The 21074-nt window shown below is 40.0% G+C and overlaps 1 protein-coding gene across 3 annotated transcripts in view; it reads left to right on the forward strand.

Moving 5' to 3' along the window:
* The first annotated feature begins 3831 nt into the window (after nucleotides 1–3831).
* larp4b (La ribonucleoprotein 4B) overlaps nucleotides 3832–21074 on the forward strand; it is a 57061-nt gene continuing 39818 nt past the window's right edge. For all 3 annotated transcript variants that reach the window (XM_082514627.1, XM_082514628.1, XM_082514629.1), the window contains exons 1-2: nucleotides 3832–4440; nucleotides 13162–13295. In XM_082514627.1, the coding sequence (XP_082370753.1) occupies nucleotides 13215–13295 (81 nt within the window). In that variant the 5' untranslated portion in view covers nucleotides 3832–4440; nucleotides 13162–13214. The remainder of the gene's footprint in view (nucleotides 4441–13161; nucleotides 13296–21074) is intronic.

Genomic DNA, 21074 nt, shown 5'->3' on the forward strand with positions numbered 1-21074 from the left:
AGTCTGTCATTCCATCTTCACCTTCCAATCCCTGTGTTTTGTCTTTGTGCCATTCTGCCTTTAATCAGTTCGAACCAATCTCTCTCTCTCAGCTGCATGAAATAGTCTGCAAGGTTAAGACTACCAACTGTTCCACCGATGCTATCCCCTCTCGGCTTCTGAAGCAGGTTCTGGACTCAGTCGGACCTTTCCTTCTGGTCCTGATCAATGCCTGCCTCAGTTCTGGTTGTTTTCCAACACCCTTCAAGCACGCTGTTGTTCAACCTCTCCTTAAAAAGCCTAATCTAGATCCATCCCTACTCTCTAACTATAGGCCCATTTCCAACCTCCCTTTTCTGTCTAAAGTACTGGAACGAGCCGCCCTCACGCAGCTCCAGCTATTTCTTGACAATAACAATCTCTATGAGAAGTTCCAGTCTGGTTTTAGAGCTCGGCATAGCACAGAAACCGCCCTTCTGAGAGTTTTTAATGATTTGCTTTTAACTGTTGACTCTGGTTGTGCTGCTGTCTTAGTAACCCTGGACCTGACAGCAGCCTTCGACACTGTTGATCACAACATACTGCTATCCCGCCTTCAACATTGTGTCGGTTTAAAGGGCACTGTCTTAAAGTTTTTCCAGTCCTATTTGAATAATAGGAGTTTTTCTGTTCACCTTGGTGAACTGTCATCTCCCAGAGCTCCTTTAACCTGTGGCGTACCTCAGGGGTCCATACTAGGCCCCCTGTTGTTTATTCTGTACTTGCTCCCTCTGGGCGATGTGCTCCGTAAACATAATGTGTCCTTCCACATCTTTGCCGATGATATTCAGATCTACCTCCCTCTGAGGTTGAACTGCAATGTTTCTTTGCAGCCGCTACTCTCCTGCTTGTCTGACATTAAGACTTGGATGACTCTTAACTTCTTACACCTTAATGAAAGCAAAACTGAAGTCATTGTGTTTGGGCTTCCTAAAGATCCCAACTTCTCTCTTGACTTTTTGGGACCCCTAACCTCCGATTGCACTTCTTCCATTAAGAGTCTTGGTGTTATTTTTGACAATGCTTTTAAACTTGATAAACAAATCAGCTCTGTAGTTAAGGGATCTTTTTATCATTTGCGGATTTTAGCCAAAGTCAAGTCTTACCTTTGCAGGAACGATCTAGAAAGAGTGGTCCATGCTTTTATTACTTCACGGCTAGACTACTGCAATTCCCTCTATGCTGGCCTAGATCGTTCCTGTCTACATCGCCTTCAACTGGTGCAGAACGCTGCCGCTCGCCTGTTGACCGGTTCAACAAAAAGAGAACACATCACTCCGGTTCTCTGCTCTCTCCACTGGCTCCCAGTTGCCTTTAGGATTGATTTTAAAATCTTATTGCTGGCTTTTAAGGTTTTAAATGGCACTGCACCTTCTTACCTGTCAGAACTCCTTAGTACTTATCGCCCCAGGAGATCTTTGAGGTCAGCCGACCTGATGCTTTTAGATGTTCCCAGGTATAAATTAAAGACAAAGGGAGAGAGGGCGTTTGCTGTGGCTGCACCCAGACTGTGGAACAGTTTACCTCCTCACGTCAGACTCTCCAAAAGCCTAGAAACTTTTAAAACCGCTCTTAAAACTCACCTCTTTTCATTGGCTTTTAGAAAGGTTTAATTTATTTGTTTTATATATTTTTATTTTATTTTTATCACCGAGGTGTTATTACGAAATTGTGTTCTATTGTATTTTTATCTGTATTTACTGTACAGCACTTTGGTCTGCCTTGGTTGTTTTTAAATGTGCTCTATAAATAAACTTGACTTGACTTGACTTGAATTTAAATATTCCTATCTATTTATTGTCACTTAAAGATTAGTATTTAGATTTGTTCATTTGTTATGGTTTTTTAAATTTTCATGTCTCGCATTTATTATGATTTCAAATTAATTTTTTTACTTCTCTTCATAATAGTTTTGTCACGCTATATTCTTATTTTACTGACTCATAAGCTGTTATACTTATTTCCTATATATTTGTTGTGTTTTACTTCATTCTCACCTGCTGTAACAAATTCATTTGTCAGCAGTTATTTTAAAAAGTTGTCTTGTTTGTCTTTTTAAGTCAAAAAGATTATATTTAGAAAATAACCAGTAGCCCACACAGGAGTGGATATACCTTGGTGGCATTGTGAGAGTCATGTTTTTCAGTAAGTTTAATACCTGCTCAGGATGGGTGTCACTTCCACGGTCTCGTGGCTGTCTGTTGGTTTGTATGGCGGGGGAGCCATGTCTGATGTGGTGCTTATCAGTACTGGGGCACCACAGCTGACTGTCCTGTCTCCATTCCTGTTTACTTTTCACTGTTGGGAAAAGAAGTGCTCTGATGACGCTGCAGTGGGTGGGTGTATTAAGGGCTGGCTGGAATTGGAGTGCAGGGAAAAAACCTCCTGAATGTCAGCAAGACAAAAAAGAGTTGGTTGGCTTCCAGAGGAGAGCTACAGGTGTTCACTTGAATGGCAGACTGGGCTGGAGGACCAACATTGGTGCTGTATATGAGCAGGGAATGAGCAGACTCTGCTTTCGGAGGAAGCTCAGTGTGCGGCAAGGGCGCTGTTTACTTTGCAGTTGACTGCTGGGTGGACAGCATCGGTGCCAGAGATGGCAGCAGGCTCCACAGGATCACTGGCCAGAATCTGGAGGCGTCTGAGTCAGTGAGAAACAGGAGGTCACTGAACAAACTGCTCTCCACCATGCCCCATCACACCTGCTCCGCTCCACACTGCAGAGGCAGCAGAGCACATTCTTCCTCAGACGTGTTCAACCTCACTGAATGAAGAACGCTTCAGGAAATCATTCCTACTGCTCTCTGTTAAACTGCATAACGGGTCTGTTTTTCTGTGTCAGGTGAACACACCTGTCATGACAGCAGAGTCCACATACCTTCTTTGATTTATACTGCATATATTATTAATTAATGCCATTTGAAGTACTCTTTCGCACAATCTGAGTCTGAATTTTATATTTTTTAACTTAGCTTCAGTTCTGTCTTCTTAATTTGTAATCACTGTTGAGTATATATAAAAATTCTTTGCACCACCTCAAACTATAAGATGTGTCTTTCTACCTATTATACAGAAACATAACACAATAAACCTATTTAACATGTAGCGTTAGTCTATTGATATGAGGTAAACAATATAAGCCGCCTTTAAAATACTCTTACCCGAATAGAAAATCCTCATTTGTCTTGGACCTTCTTATATTTACGAAAGTCTGTCACAAACTGACTCACCCTCTTAGATCTTAGATATCGAACTTTGAGCTATCAGCTTTCACAGTTAAAGTCCCCAAACTGTGGAAGATTAAAATATTAGGGAAGCAAATGCTACAGATAATTTCAAGAACACGTTTTTATTTACTAGTCCTTTTACCAAATATTGAAATTAAGAATAGCAGTGCACAGCCATGCCTGTTGAGCTCAGCCACGTTTGGTAATCTAGCAGATAAAAACCATTTGCATGCCTTCCTGATTAGTATCAAAATTGTTTCTTATATATATATATATATATATATATATATATATATATATATATATGTATATATATATATATATATATTCCTTGATTATGTTTTGCTGATTTATTTTTACTTATGATTATTTGTGTGTATGTGTGTGTATTTCTGATAGGTTGCTTGTTTGATTAAAAGCCTGGTTTAAGATGTAAGTGGCCCCATTTTAAAATATGTGAATACGTTTGAAGCTATCTGATATTATTGGGCTTTATTAATTAAAATATTTATAATGAAGCTCTGGTCTTTGGTGGACACTTAAAAAAAGTTTTTCGGAGCCGCTGAGATGTCCGGTAAATCTGCGCTATAGACGATCTTTGCGCTGCACACGAAAAGGAAAGGAAACGCCGACTTCTCCATTCCAAACCCCCCTCTTCTCTCTCTCATCTTTAGCAGGAGCGAATGTTTGATCGATCGGAAGCTGGAAGACGAGTCACGTTTATTTCTCACTTTTTAGGCTTCCCCTGATTGTTTCTGGACTGGCCTCCCTCCCTCAGAGCCTGCTGTTGACCGTGAGGGATTTTGCTTCCAGACGCCAGTTTTCATCGACTGCACAAACTTGATAGGCAGGCAAGCTAGCTAGCTAGCCACCTAGCTAACTTGCTAACTAGCTTGCAGTGTTGTTAAGGGGGACCTCGTTTTCCTTTCTTTTCCCCCCCTTCCCCGTGTCAGTGTTGGAGTGTTTTTGTCATTGCGCTGTAACTGGCTGTGGGTGGGTCCCCTGACACCTGAAGACTGTTTGCTGGTGAAGTTTGAGCCGGTTGTTCGCAGCTAGCGTGCTCGATACAGCTTGCTAGCTCGCTAGCTAACACCCTGCGCATTTAGCCTGGAAGCCAGTTCGAGGCCTCAGTCCAGCACCACCTCCAGCAGCAGCTACCACAGTGTTTGCAGAGCCGTATAGTGAGAGTTGACAGGTGAGTAAGAAGCTGTTCTCTGTCACTAAGGGGAGAGGGGTGGTAAACACACGGTCAGGGGCAAGTTAGCTCTCTTGCTAACTAACTGATTCAAATCGGTTGGGGGTTGGGGAATCCGCGAATTCACGCCTGAGGTCGCCATCTTTCATTGGATGCTGCTGCAAAACCAGCTAACAAGACATGGCTGCTACTTTGCAGTCGGCTCAACTTTACTACACAGGCGTCGTGGCTACAGTAGCTGTGTTTTTTCTTTAGCCACGCTCAGGCCGCACTTCGTCCTCATCACGGCGCAATTATTAAAGGAGTGTCGCTGAGTTTGGCCCCTGGCATGCGAGCTGCAGTCACTGCCGGCTGTCAGCTGCTAAACGCGCCTGCATTGCGTCTCCACTGGAAGTTGTTATGTTTTTTGACTTGTCAAGTTGATCCAAACAAATGCTTCTCGAGTGTGTGTGGATGGACGGAGGTACACGCTGATTAGCAGCTGATTAGCAGCGTTTACAGACATCCAAGATGTCTTGCGACCATCCTCCACCAGCGGTAAGCAACCGACTATAAATACAGTCCTGTGGACCACCCTTGCATTTTTCACCGGTAGAGTTGAACCTCGGCCTTGTTTTAGAGCACCGGCTGGGGGTCATAAATCACCTGAAGTGATTGAGCAGGGTGGAAACACGACAGGGGAGGAGTGAGCAGAGCTTGTTTTGGTTCAGGCCCTGTCTAAACCTCATGATTGAGTCACTGCATCTGTAGAGGAAATGGGATGTGGTTTGATAAGGATCACTGTTTGTTGAAGGGTTGTATTGAGGGGTTAAAGTGGGGATTCGGGGGGCAGCCTCAGGTGTAGTGGTAGCGGGGTTTCTGGACTCACAATGGGCATTTTTTGTTATGAGAAAAGCGGTTGGTCTGCATCTAATTACTTAACAGACATCTCTTGTTTTCTGGTGTTTTTGTGGATTTGTTCACAAAATATGTACTCAAGGTTAAGTAAATTAACCCACCCTTTAAAAACATTGCTTATTAAAATGTTTATTATCAGTATTGTCGTTTTCCTTTGGAATAACTTTGAAATAAGTTGTTTAACATTGTCTGTATTGTGTGCTCTGAGGTCTGTACTAGGAAGCAGAATTTGGACTTGAGCAAGATAACTTCAGGTGTAACTCTGGGTCTTTGGGGTTATGTAGGTATCTTTGTTGTTAAGGCGATACATCGCTTGCTCCAGAGCAGCTTAAGTTCAAAATAAGAATGCTCAACAGGTACGAAATAACTATCCATTTATCAGTCAGCTCTTTAGAAAGTGGTGCTGCTGTGATTGCTCTGACCTCGGGCAGGAAGGATTGTTTCTACATGACTAAACATTTGCACATTTATTCTCTGAAAGAGTGACACAATGAATACACACAGGTGAGGTTTTTGTGTCTCTAAAAGTACTTACTACAAATACCACTATAGCTGGTCTCCTCACTGCAGTTATAATAACAGCAAGATGAAAATAACTAGTGGCTACAGGTGATAACTGCTGAACCACTAACCTCTAACCATGCAGTTCTTATGATAGATATAAGATTTGGAGCTTATTCTTATATTAAGTTGCACTGAACAAAAATATTATTCTACTGCTGTTAGTCCTCTTTAACCATGGGAGACACAAGAAGAATATTTAAAGTACACAAAACATGGATATGAATGAAAAGTTAATGCGCCCTCTGAATTTTGGGGGGAAAAGCAGAAAAGAGAAGCTGCTGCAGCAGGTAAACCAGAGTTCCACTCAAGTTCCACTGTAGACTGTAAAGGTGTTGTGTAGGTCGGATGTGGGTCCACCTCTGCAGTGCTGCCGCTGTCCTGTGGCTGTGCACCAGTGCAGATGCAGGGCTGAGCTCGATTAGACAGCTTTATCTCTCTGTGGCAGTATCATGTCTTAGAATTATGGGAATTGATTAATCTTACCCTGGACATACTCTAAAGTTCTCTTCTTCATTTGATGAGCATCACTCATAGAGACTTGAGGAACACATTTATTCCTGTTTAAAACTATTTTAAAACAATTTGTTTTGTTAGGAAATTTGAAAGTATGTGTCCACCAACCAAGCACCATCACCAGTACTGTTTTATTTTATTTTTTTAAAGGATGGTAAACCAGTATTTTTAAGTAGGGTTTAATTTACTGAAACTTAACTTTTTGTTTGTGAAATCCACAGAAACAACAGCAGCTAGCATAAATAGAAGTGACGTTATGATGTTATGGTGACCAATGCTGAGAGTATTCTGGCACTTTGAGGCGTCACATTAAGTAATTTCCTAATTCTAACCGTGGCTCTGGCCTTTCTGTGTGGAGTTTGCTTGTTATTCCTGTGTATGTGGGTCCTCTCCATGTTCCTCCCACAGTCCAAGGACTGCTTATGTTAAATGGTGATTGTAAATTGGCCGTGGATGTGAGGTAGATTAAATGTGGCCTTGTAGTCTAAAGCTCTTTGAGAGGGCAGCAAGAGTTGAAATTTGCTATAAATGTGTTTTCGCTACAGTTATATGCATACCAGTCGTGCTTATGCATAGGTGCGCATTAAAGGTCCACTCTATGCCAGCAAAAATCCTACACACTAACCAATATGAATCCAGTTTTTAATTTTTGGTCTTTATTTCTTCACAAACTGTTTATTTTATTTTATTGTTTAATGTTCAGGCTCCATCTGAAAGTAAAAAGTAAAAACCTGAAACTTTTTTGCACACATCAAACCCCCCCCTCCCTTTCCATCTTTAATAATAGAGCTTTGACGTGGTCAGGCTGTATTATCTTCGTATTTTCTAAAATTATAATTTTATCTGAGTCGGTCAATTTTGCTCTCAGCACACTTATGATTGTGATTGGTCAGATGCTGCCAGTGTTAATTAGATTAAGTTGATTAAGTTGGCCTTTGTGTAATCAGTTGGCCTAATTGTTGATGTTTGGTGTAGTTAAGCCAGATAAAATAAAGAGATCTGGGCATTTTGTTATGCCTTTTGTAAGTACAGGTATAGTTGGAGTTAGAGTGGGATTGGCTGGGGGGCTCTCTAAGTTCAGGTACAGTGAGGGTGAAATAAGCAAGAAAAGAATTTGTCTTGAGTTGTTTCTTTTTGAGCAGGCAGTTATGAGCCAGCCTGTGTGTTTATCCAAGTTCAATTCGACTTAATATTTATAAGCTGTTACTTTAAACCACAGTACTACACACTACCAGGTTAGGCTGCCTTATTGCTGTGTGATTAATGAAAATTACATTTCACTTACAGTTTTGGCTTCTCACAATTATCCATGTTAAATGTTTTGACAGACTGATAATATTTCAGTGACGACCTGTAGAGCGACCAAAGGGAAACGTCTCTGGTCTGGAGTTTATCCTGCATAAAGTAAATATCACACTTGGCTCACTCTCAGAGTGCAGGTGTTTTCTCTAAAAGGCAGTTTGTGTGTTGGTTGAAGGTGTTGTCTCAGGTTAAAATTACAACGCTGTGGGCATGAGATGTATTCCTGCTGGCTGCTTAAAGCTAAAAAATGTAATTGTTGCTGAATTGGAGAGAAATGAGCTTCTTTAATTATATTTTAAAATAAACTTCTGATTTTTTTTTTTTATCTGGATTTAATTTAATTTTAAAATGGTGTGGGTGTGGGGAGGTGTGAGTTCTCTTCTTAACTACTTGCCACAGGAGGGATTTATATGCTTTTGAAATAATGAGTAATTCAAATTGATGAGCAATTAGTGAGTTACTGTGCGTGATAGCAAAAACAGAATTAAGAAAAACTCAACTTGGTTAATATTTAGATGACATTTGATGAACAACAGCTCCCAGCGCAGGACGCAAAATCGTCATCTTTACTGTTTTTGAGAGCAGCACAGTTCACACAGTCTATTTTAGGACAAAAGCTGTCCAACCTTTCTGTGTATTTACTCTTACACAAACAAGGCAGAACATGTTAAATGTTTTAGCTGAATCAATTGGACTGATGCTTTACCTCAGTAACATTAGTATTACCAGTGTGAGGTTCCTGAAGTAGTTTAAAATAGTTTACATTAATGTCACAACAACTGTCATTTTCACAAGTTCTCCGTTTCCTCTGAGTGGTTCTTTCAGTTGATTCATATTTACATTTGTGGCTAGTGATCCAAGTTTGCATGCTTTCAGCTTCATGGTGTGCGATAGTTTCTGACCAGAGTGAAAAGGTTGTTCTCACTACTCTAACACAAGCATTGCCCAACCTTTGGGCTAAACGAAGAGTATTTTAGCTGATATCACAGCCTGGTAGCTATGTCATTTGTTGTGCTATGGGTCAGCTTATATATCAAGTAGATGTAGATCTAACAGGTTCATAATATGATTTCAAGTTTCTGCACAAAAGTATTGAATTTAAAATTTGTTTATAAATTTGGCGGCCAGCAATCATGAAAACGACACAGTCCGGATCAAACGATGACTATTTTTGCTCCAGCAGGAAGCATTTGGTCCTCCACAAAAGCAAAGCCTGATCAGCTCGAGTCAGGATGATTAAAGGAGAGCTTTAGCTCGGTAAGATCTCTCTAGAGGAAGAAAAACTACTGAGGTTTCTGTAAGTGAACCTGTGGAAGGATTATTAGTGTTTGCCTTCAGCTTCTTTTATCTCCAGAGTGCTCACAGGCTTTCACATGGTCTGCTTTCAGCTCTGTGCCGCTTGCCTCGTAGGTGCAGTGCAGAACATCAGTTCAGCGTTGCCTGTTGCAGTCTTCGCCCCCATCTGTACCCCAAAAGCTTCCTGCAATTCATGTAACATGGGCTCTGCCAACAAAAATGGCTGTTAGGGTGTTTTAGGGACAGACTAACACCATTTTTCTTTTTTTTTTTTCCTTCCTTAAGCTGTTTACCAAATAAGCTCTTACGGTGTCTGTAGTTTTAAATCTGCAGAAACCGTTTCAGACCACGACCCTTTCTGGAAGAGCTCTCTGAGGTGAGCGTGGTTCAGCCTCAATTGGAACAGGCAGTTGACCGAAGGGCAGCTGACATAGACAAGAATGAGACTTTCTGGCTTTAATCACAGCACCAGGGTTTTTTTTTTATTTATTTATGTGCGTGGTGATTTTTATCAGAGGTAGAAGTTCAAATCAGAACGTCAGCATTAAAGAGCAGTAGTTCGGAAAAAAGGCTGCCAAGACTTTGTTGTGTCAGTATGTCAGTCCTTTAAATGTGTGACAGCAGAAACAGAAAAATACATCACAGAGAATTTGGTACTGAAGCACACAAGGTGACATGAAAACCCAGAACCCCCACACCCAATCATTGGGTACTGGCTTCCTATTTAGTCCAAAAATAATAAAATAATAGATTTTGCATGACTTGTCAGCTAGTTACACACTCGGGTTGTGTGCAGGTTTCAGTTGTCAAACCGTTTTTACAATGTTAGGTGCAAAGTTTATCACGCAAACAGATGCTTCAATTATTGATGTGAGTTGATGGAGGCTTGTGCTATGCCCCATTCATCACAGCAGCAGTGACACTGTGTCATTATGTGGATCAAAGGTCACCGGCTTTACAGCCACACCATTCTTTTTCTGCTTTGTATGCGAACACAGCGAGGGCCCGTGTCAGGGACAGGCGCCCGATTGTTGGGCGGATTATCACCGCTTTACAAGCAGGACAGAAAAGAAGGTGTTTCCAGTGGTGTTTTGTTTTGTCCCCCCCCGTTACACTGAGGTCAAATGTTGTGGAAGTGATCATCCAATTGGGCCTTGGGGATGACAGAGTGATGTCGAGAACTTGACCTACAAAACCTCATGACGTTTGACTCGTGTATAAACAGAAAGCAAAAAGTGCAGCTAAGCGTCCTTTTTACGTGGAAAAGAATTCAGGGAGGCAGGGCTTGATGATGTAAGTGTTTTGCTCGCATTTGTGGCTAAAAATAGATGCACAAGGACAATAAAAAGTATTTAGGAGTGTATGTTCAAATATTTAGCCAGAAGGATGGAGCGTTGTAGCACTGACAGGGGCAGTTGTTAAAGCCCATAAGAGTCCTTCATTAGACCGCCTGAAGAAAAGTGACATTTTTGGCTTTAAGGAAAAGCTGTTTGTTTAGTCTGCTGCGAGCTGTAAATTTGGTAAACTTCAGGTTTATAGAAGCTATCCAATCTCTCTAGCAGACTTACCTGCTATTACAGTTATTTTAAAGCTTTAATAACAAATATTGTCTTACACATTTAGATTTTAAAAACATAGCGGCAAACTAAACGGACAGCTTTTATTTTGACTTATCTTTGTGCGTTTGCTTTATTGCTGTGTGAAACGAGAGAGCAGTGGATGAGAGCAGCTGAAAAGATTATTTTCTTCACGTTTGTTGAGCAGTCGGTCCAGAAAAGACTGTCACAATCACGGCAGGTAATAATCCAACCAATGACGAGTGCTGCTCCTGTTAACTGAAGAAAAACATTTTTGTTTTAATGCGCCTGCTTTCACCGCCTCAGAGAAATGAGGCTGAAGATCAACCAGAAATTACACACATGATCTGTGTCAGTCTTATTGTTGGTTTATTATCAACCTTTCTGTTGAGACAGCAGATTACAACATTAGCATTAATCATTTCTAATCACTCACATGCTGCTAACTGATACAGACTGCAGTTTTTAGCCACATATGTGGAATATGATGATCATTGCCACCTTCTACGATACAGTCTTATCAGAATACTTCACTCATGATATGACAATTTAAATTTTTAAAAATATTTTGCGATGAGTATTGCAATAACACATACTCTACTCTTTCACATTTTGTCAGCTGCATTCTTTCAACACATTTGAAAAAACCCCCGATCACATTCTTTTAACTAATTTTTTTCAGTGATGTCCTCAAAGTTTAACTTAGCCAGTATCTGTTTTATCCTATAAGATAAAGTTATCACACTTAAGCTGTTTTCTTTTCTTTTCTTTCTTCTTCTTCTTTTTTTTTTTTTTGCTGCAAAAATTCGACTGTTACGACAACCTGCCATAAATGCTGCCAGACAAAGTCTGTGTGCTCTGTCTGCTATTGAATGGGGTCAAGTAGGCAATTAACTGTGATAAACCATTGACAAGCACATATCTGCTGCTCTCTACATAGACAGAAATTCACATTTAATTAATACATTTCCACTCTGCAACCTTGCTGTTCTATAGGCATATAAACCAGAATACAACTAGCTGGCAGCCTGTTGTGTTGAGTCCCCTCGAATCCTGGTCATTGACAAAGACTCATTTAGACTCATGGCAACTTGTTGGCAATCTGTCTCATTTATGAATTAGCAATTATTTGAAAGCTTCCAACAATTTTTCTGAGTTACTGCAGTCTTGACAGTTTGTTGGTATTAAGATTGCCTCCTATCTGGAAATCTGTGCAATCGCCCTGCCATCATAAGTGGTCATGAGAGTGCAACAGCATCAAGCTCTGGGCAAACATTTTGTTACCACGAGTCTTAATCTGTTGCAGAATGTGAAAAAATTCAATACAATGATTTCTTTCTTTCTTTGTTTCTTTATTTGATTGGCCCAGATTGTGTTTCATTACAATACAGATTTTTGGTGTCTCTGTATAGATACAATACCACCATAACAAAATATTGCAATGCTACTATGTATCTTTTTAAAAAAATACCCCTAATAAAAATTGTCAAAAGAGGTTAAAAGTTCACTTTTTTTGTGTGCCCCACAAGCAGCAAATGTAGCAGGTGTTAAAGATAGAAAACTGTTTACTTTCTATGGATGCACCTGTTGTTTTCAACATAACTGCATGATTGTTCTATGCTGGGATGCACCATCACACACGTACATTTTTTTTTTTTTAATTTTATTTTATTTTTAAAAGTGAGAAAAAACCATAATGTTAAAATTCAGTCCTACAAGCATGAGTGCTGGTAAACCCATAAAAGCACGAGATAAACATCAGCACTGTCATCAGTAAATGTCAGTATCCACAGGCAGCAGGAAATGGAAAATCCTTTATTGAATGGGAATATAAAATACAAAATTTGACCTTGACAAATGCAACCGTTCAATAAAAACAACAGCACAAAAGAACAATTACACATTTTATTTAAATAACTGGCTAAATATTAAAGCCTGCATCGTTTAATGCAAAAATGGCCAAAACATGGCCAAACTGTCGACTAAACAAACAGCTGCTAAATATGAATCAAAGCCACGTTGTGTAATCGAGGCCTATAAAGTAGATGGGTCTAATTCGCCGGTTGTTTCTGTTATGAGTTTCAGAGCTTTTTGTGTTACTGTATTTGTATTATTGCTAATTGATAGCTTTTCTTGTACATTGGTGTGACATACTTTCAATGTGTCAGAACAAGCTGACGTTTGATTTTTCACATTTTGTCATCACGACTGTCTGAAGTGTCTGAAATTAGAATAGTGGCCTCCGTACATGTCGTTAAGCACAGATTGAAATGGTTTGAACAACAGCATATTGTCAGTTTTGCCATTACAATTTTAAGAGAAACAGCAACGTGTTGGTAGTTTAAATTAGTGTAAATTAAGTCTGTACGAGGAAAATATCCACACATGCACCGATTGTTATTCTGTCCATATACAAGCATTAAAAACAATTTGTGTGAAAAATCAGATTTAATAATGCAACTGTCAGACACTACCTCCTGACTCCTTTGTCTTACACATGTACCAGCTGATGATATGCTGATAAACATCCGTTGTTGACTCAGACTTGTTTGTCCCTTCTGCCCCCCTGTAGCTTACTTGGTGACACAGAGACTTCTCCCTGAGGAGCCAAGAAGCAGACGGCTCATGACTTCTGACCAGGACACGAAAGTTGTAGCTGAACCACAGGTGCAGCAAGTACAAGAGGCAAAAGAGAACTCTCATTTGGTGAGTGTAACGCGCAAACACTCGTGTTTTTCAGTTGAGCTTTACACCACTGTGCTGTTTTTACTGGAGCCACCTGCTCGGTTTGTTGTAGTTCAATACTGTTCCAGCATGTGTTGAGCTTGTATGAAAACACAGTCATTCAGGGAGTTGTAGCTGCACTTAAACTGAACAAAAAAGGTTGGAACTGATCCTGTTTTTGGTCTGGATACCCTTTAGCTGAAGAGCCAGGCATATTTCTTTGGATCTTTGGCCCTACAAAGGCGTGATTGCTGACTTTCAGCAGTCACTATTGTTGAGCGCAGAAATTTACATGCAAATGTAAGCAAACTTGGATCAGTTCTTGGCAGCAACTTGAGCAGCGCTGTAGACGGTGACTACAATGAAAGATTTTTAAAAACAAGAAAGAAACTGAGGTGGTGCTTAGAGGAGAAGGAGGGGTACACAGTAACACGCTGATCTGGCCCGTGTTCCTGTTCTGCTAAGTCAATAAAGTTGTTACACGAATGAACCGTACAGAAACAGTTTGGTTTATGTTGTTTTCAGTTCATTAAAATAATCCATTTGACTGATGGAAAACATGGCGCACAGTTTTTGGTTGCATCAGGGACATTTTCACACTGGTTTTCAGACAAAGTTTGATGTCTGTGTTAAGGATACACAGCAGCTTTTCATTAATATTCAACAAAAATGTCTTAACGAGGGCACAGTACTAAAGCAAATACATTAGGGCTGTAAATGCATATTCTTCGTATGATTATGTATTTGAGTGAGTCTTTGTAAAACAGATGTTTAAATGTGAAAATAATAGATTGTGGGGTAAACATAGATTTGAGCAGAGCCTTACCAGCTGGAGAGAGAAATTATTTTGTCCTTTAAACAGTGTCATAAGTCATAAAACTTTTTAAAATTTATTTAGTAAGTTTTTTGTTCTATTAACTCTTTTATGCTGATTTTTATGTGTAAATAACAGTTAATTACTGCATGAACAAGCCTAATGATTGGACCCTTACATCTGATCTACAAACTGGCTCAGACCTGGAAATCACAATAGTTTGATTCTGTGTGGAGGTTTTGGATTCAATAATGGAGCCTTTACAGCTTTGACAGCATTTAATTAATAAAATTATTTTTGATGATGTAAGATCACTTTTCTTCAGGCCATATTTATCTTTTTTTGTAGCTTTTATTTCATTTGCCTTGTTTATCCATGTAAAGCACCTACACAAATGCTGAAATTAAAAATTAGCCAAAAACAAACACAAAAAATCAAGTTCATGTACATTTGAACAGTCCCAGGCCAGTGCAAGTCTGCCTCTAAGCAATTTATTCAAAATCCTTTATTTTAAGTCCTTTCTTTACTTTGTATGACAACCCTTTGTCCCAGTCTTGGAGAAAGTATTCTTTTTTTTTTCCTGTCTGAGCTTTCACATCAACAGAATCTCCTCAACAGCAAACACCTCATTCTGTAGCTTGGTGTTTCAATCCTTAGTCAGTGTTTGGTGATAATTTTCTTTGCTGGTGTCAGATATGTCCTTAGGATATACGTCCCTTAAGACAACTCGAGTATACGATCTGAAATGATCTTGGAATCATATATTTCACCGAGTCTTTCACCAAGCTTACCTAGAGCTGAATGAATCCCAGTTTTATTTTCCCAAATGTGAGTGTGGTTTGGTTCCACATGACCACATTTTCATAATTTCCAGCATGGCTGTTTAGTGTTTGTCTGTTTGCTTGTAATTTGGAGCATTAAAGTTAACAATCTGGTTCTTCCAACTAAATTCCCTCAGTTTCAGTGATTGTGTTGTTGATGTGTTATCCACATGTGGTATCAGATCTCTTCTGGGATTTCTTCATCCAGCTCCCGTTTGAATTTATTTTTCATATATAAGGTTATAATGTATGTCAGATGACAGACACTAGTGTGGGAACTGTTTCTTGGTAAGATGTTCCAAGTGTCTTTATAGCAGGATGCATTTTAGCCTAATTTATCTTTATGCCATTTATGTTGTAATCCCATATCATGGTTTTGTACACAAAGCCATGTTTATAATTTTTAATTGTAGGATTTTATATGTGATGTCCAGATCACAATCCTTATAGTTTGTGTTGGAATAAGTGAAAAACCTCTGCATTGCCGCAGACAGCCTGTAATAGTTTATTTTTAAATCTTCTTCGTTTCTATGTCTATGCCCTTATCACACTTAAGCTGACATCATAATAAATTTTACCTGAATATAAATACTATACAATCTGTATTTTATATTAAAGTGCTGCCGTGCACTACTTTAGAGTTATTCTATAATGGGCGTAGCAGTAAAGATACTCTAAAGGTCAGTATTCATGTCGCATTTTCATAATGTCACATGAGTTGTCACAGTGAATTATCTTTTGTGGGGATGGCTTTGGGGCTGTACCATAACATAAATTCTCAAAGTATCGAAATCTAAAAAACAAAAACCTCTTTTTCGTATGTAACAATGGAAATAAATATAATTTAATTTTAAATCTTGGAATATTCAGTTTTTATTTCTGGACTTTGGATTACCTGTCACATTTATTTATCTCTATGGATGTATTTCATGGTAAATCAGCCAGAGAAAGTTTAAGTTTCTCCAGCAACAGCCTGCCTACATTAAACTACATTGGGGGGTGGGGTGTGGTGTATCTCAAACCAGCCAAAATGGCATCATAGCTGCCACAGCCTGCTTTCCACTGCAGCTGATTTCCCACACTGATTGCATATAATAGATGACTGTTCAATAAAGAATCGGGAGGCAAAGAAAAAGGCAACTCTTGTAACTAAATAACCATGACCTGTTTTTGTTTCTCACTTTTCATGGGCCTGTAGCAGTCCTATTGATCATAGCTGTGACATTTTATTTCTCGTTGAAGCGTGAAGGCCAGACACATCAAAGTTTGAGTCCTGTCTTTAGGTAACATGTTATTTTTTTTTTAGTAAAATGACTGAGTGGGTCTGACTACACTGTTTTTCTATGACAGATGCTTTGAAATGTTCTAATGTAATAATCATGGTTTTCATTTTTACACAAAAGGGTTAGAAAACTAATTTAAAAGTCCTCATCGGTTTAAAACTCGGGATTGAGTCTTAAGTGGCTTTCCTGCTTAATATTTGTAAGTTAAAAAATAACACAGTATAAACAGATGTGGTTTCTTCTTTTTAAACACAGAGAAATATCTCAAGTTCTCTACACGTTGTATATTAAAGATGAATCACACCGATCAGTCAGTTTCGTTCTGTGGTCTGCACTGACTGAGCCGGTGCAACGTGTGAAGTGTCATTAACGTACATCTGGGTGTGTCTGAAATTGCAGAAGGTCACCGTGGGTGTCAAGCAGACATTTCCATTATCCGAGTTCAAGTCAAGCATAATCTTTGTTTGCCTCACAAAGATTATGCTTCCCATTAGTACTGTTTTGGAAAATCTTCAGAGGGAGGTGGCACCAGGATTTGTGGCCTCTTAAAGCCTTCCATCAAACAGAATTTTTTTTTTTTTTTGTTTTGTTTTTTTAAATCCCGGGCAGGGCAGTTGCTCCACGCAGAGCATCTGGGGACCCGAGTGTTGTGCTACGAAGCAAGATCAGTGGGTTCATGAAGTATGTAGAGCTTCTCTAAAGGTGGACTTCACTCAATCATTATAGCAGCTAATGCTGAACACAACCAAGTCATGATTAGGGATGGGTATTGATAAGATTTTCACGATTCGGATTCCATTTTCGATTCTGTTTAACGATTCGATTCTTTATCGATTCTTTTTTAAAAAGGAGAACACTAAGGTCGATTAGCTTAGAACTTTGTTTTATATCTGCTCTTTGAACAAGAGAGAAATTTAGGAGTAACGTGGCCTTACAAACCCAACAGTGAGATCTTAAAAGATCCAGCCTACGGCTCTACAATGGGGTGTCACAGGGTCCCCAGGAAAAAAAAAAAGTAAATGTAAAATAATAAAATGAATATTCTTCTGTGGCAATAACAAAGTATAACATCAATTATTCTGTAGCAATTACACAAGAATATCCAGTAATGTCCTGCCTACAATTAAACACATTCACTTACCGAAAATCGGGGCATCTGCTGTGGCAAATGGGTTCAAGCCTTTTACCACAAACTTAGTCTCTGCTCTGTGACATTCGTCTATCCTGGCCTGAAAGGAGACGCTACCGGTAGACTGCAGCGAGAACTGCCAGCATCTGAGCCAGACTCTGTCTGTCTCTCTCATCATGGTCACCTAAATGCACAGTAATGGTTTTGTAATGAGGCAGATCGCGCTAAAAACACGACATTCATTTAAGGTCATCGCGGGTTTTGTGAGCAAATGCTTTTGCATATTCGTAGTGTTTCGTTTAAGGGAGAAAGCATCTACTTTGCAAGTATTGCAAGTTGCCCTGTTGTCATCCGTTCTCGCAAAGTATAACCAAACTTTTGAGCGTTTGAGCTTAGGCACCGTGTTTCCTGCCAGGTAAATGACGCTCCGCAACGTGGTGACGTCATTCGGGGCGACTGGAATCGATAAAGGAATCGTTTGCAAAAATGGCAAAAAATTCCAAGGAATTGAAACAGTGGGAACCGGTTCTCAACAAGAACCGGGTTTCAATACCCATCCCTAGTCACGATGAGTTTTTTTTTAAAGTCGCCTAACAGCAACATATCTTCTCAAGTCTTTATGCTTAAAGTGTAATATTGATTCTCAGCTCGGCAACCTGTTGAGCCAGACCTCACTAACACCTCTAGATGAAGGCCAGCACTAGAGCTGCAGCACTGCAAGCTGCATGTGTCACATCGTCCCTGGAATTTGCATGTAGCTAGGTGTTGATGTAGAAAATGTGTAAATGTTTTTATGCTTGGTCCTTGTCTGTTGCCCAGTATTAACACTTCATGAACTGCAGCTACGAGAACACAGGTTGGAAAGTAATTATTTTAATTTGTAGGTTTTCACTGAGAATAATTAATCAATAAACTTTATTTCACTTTGATTTGGTCTAAAACTGAAGTAGTTTTTCTTTGCTGCAAGAAAGACACATGCTGTCACCTTTTGCTGTTTATTTCAAAGCTTTTTAAAGATCACTTGTCTTACTGCTGACATCTTTGTTTGCAGTAGACCATGTTAAGCTTTTGTTTTTGTTTGTTTGTGGAAGTCGTGTTTGACCACCACCAAATTGATACAGTAAATAAACATCGGAAATCCAAAAAGGCTTATAAGGATCCATATTGACTTTTATATTGGTGTGTACGTAAACTGAATTGTGGAAAAACTGCGTCTCTTTTCATTATACTTCAACAGTACTTATGTTTGACAGTACTAATAGCCCACCAGCATGGTTATTTTCACCCTGAAATGCTGCCACTCTGCTCCTTATTTATATGCTAATTATTTTTCATTGAAAACCTTTGGACGTGCATTCAAAAAATACATTTCAAATTTAAACACAAAATGTAACTGGACCTAATATTTTTCCATTTCTGATCACTTAACATTGACTGTTCCACAAGCCTTTTGGATCAGGAAGTGAGAATGAAAGCATCCCAGATTTAAAGCCTGCTGCAAGGGAGAAATACTGCCAGAGCTAAAGTGGTTATTCCTGTGTGTCTTCCTTTTATCGGTGACTCTGCATATTAGCCCTCAATCTTGTCCCCAGAGATTCCTCAGTTCATCTGCACGACCTCTATGCTTTCGTAGGGAACTTCACAGCTCTGCAGGTTTGATTGACAGCAACACATGCGAGCCTGTTGGGGCTAAATGTGGTCACTGGGGTGGGATATTACAGCAGGCTCTGACCAAATACTGGTAAATTCTGGCTGTGACAGTAAATACGCCTTCTCTGTTGTCCACTTAACCAGCTGCTGCTTTTCTCAGGCCAGACGTGTCTGGTTAGACTGAAGGTGGGCGGTGAGGTGTAGTAGCTGTGAAAGCTAGATTTAAAAACATAAGTTTCCTATTCCTCCCCCGGTTGGGTCGAACTGTTTTCCTGAGAAGCGTTTGTGCCACTTTTCTGGTGTGGTGTCTGGCTCTCTTGGCTGGTGGTGCTACACGATTATTGGTTGTATTAGGGTTGGGCAGTGTGGTCCAAAAATAACATTTTAGTGCTTGTATCCTCAATGCAGGCAGAGATGTACAGTGGGGCAAAAAAGTATTTAGTCAGCCACCGATTGTGCAAGTTCCCCCACTTAAAATGATGACAGAGGTCAGTAATTTGCACCAGAGGTACACTTCAACTGTGAGAGACAGAATGTGAAAAAAAAAATCCATGAATCCACATGGTAGGATTTGTAAAGCATTTATTCGTAAATCAGGGTGGAAAATAAGTATTTGGTCACCTCAAATAAGAAAAATCTCTGGCTCTCACAGACCTGTAACGTTTTCTGTAAGAAGCTTTTCTGTCCCCCACTCGTTACCTGTATGAATGGCACCTGTTTGAACTCATCATCTGTATAAAAGACACCTGTCCACAGCCTCAAACAGTCAGACTCCAAACTCCGCCATGGCCAAGACCAAAGAGCTTTCGAAGGACACCAGGAAAAGTATTGTAGACCTGCACCAGACTGGGAAGACTGAATCTACAACAGGCAAGCAGCTTGGTGTGAAAAAATCAACTTCGGGAGCAATCATCAGAAAATGGAAGACATACAAGACCACTGATAATCTCCCTCGATCTGGGGCTCCACGCAAGATCTCATCCCGTGGGGTCAAAATGATCATGAGAACGGTGAGCAAAGATCCCAGAACCACACGGGGGGACCTGGTGAATGACCTGCAGAGAGCTGGGACCAAAGTAACAAAGGTCACCATCAGTAACACACTACAACGGCAGGGAATCAAATCCCGCAGTGCCAGACGTGTTCCGCTGCTGAAGCCAGTGCATGTCCAGGCCCGTCTGAAGTTTGCCAGAGAGCACATGGATGATACAGCAGAGGATTGGGAGAATGTCATGTGGTCAGATAAACCAAAGTAGAACTTTTTGGTATAAACTCAACTCGTCGTGTTTGGAGGAAGAAGAATACTGAGTTGCATCCCAAGAACACCATACCTACTGTGAAGCATGGGGGTGGAAACATCATGCTATGGGGCTGTTTTTCTGCCAAGGGGACAGGACGACTGATCCGTGTTAAGGACAGAATGAATAGGGCCATGTATCGTGAGATTTTGAGCCAAAACCTCCTTCCATCAGTGAGAACTTTGAAGATGAAACGAGGCTGGGTCTTCCAACATGACAATGATCCAAAACACACCGCCCGGGCAACAAAGGAGTGGCTCCGTAAGAAGCATTTGAAAGTCCTGGAGTGGCCTAGCCAGTCTCCAGACCTCAACCCCATAGAAAATCTGTGGCGGGAGTTGAAAGTCCGTGTTGCTCGGCGACAGCCCCAAAACACCACTGCTCTCGAGAAGATCTGCATGGATGAATGGGCCAAAATACCAGCTACTGTGTGTGCAAACCTGGTAAAGACCTATAGTAAACGTTTGACCTCTGTTATTGCCAACAAAGGTTATGTTACAAAGTATTGAGTTGTATTTTTGTTATTGACCAAATACTTATTTTCCACCCTGATTTACGAATAAATTCTTTACAAATCCTACCATGTGGATTCATGTTTTTTTTTTTTTTTTTTTTCTTTCACATTCTGTCTCTCACAGTTGAAGTGTACCTCTGGTGCAAATTACTGACCTCTGTCATCATTTTAAGTGGGGGAACTTGCACAATCAGTGGCTGACTAAATACTTTTTTGCCCCACTGTATATTGGTATTTATCATGAAAGCAACA

This window comes from Aulonocara stuartgranti (assembly GCF_965226115.1).
Source record: "Aulonocara stuartgranti genome assembly, chromosome: 18".
Lineage (NCBI taxonomy): Eukaryota > Metazoa > Chordata > Actinopteri > Cichliformes > Cichlidae > Aulonocara > Aulonocara stuartgranti.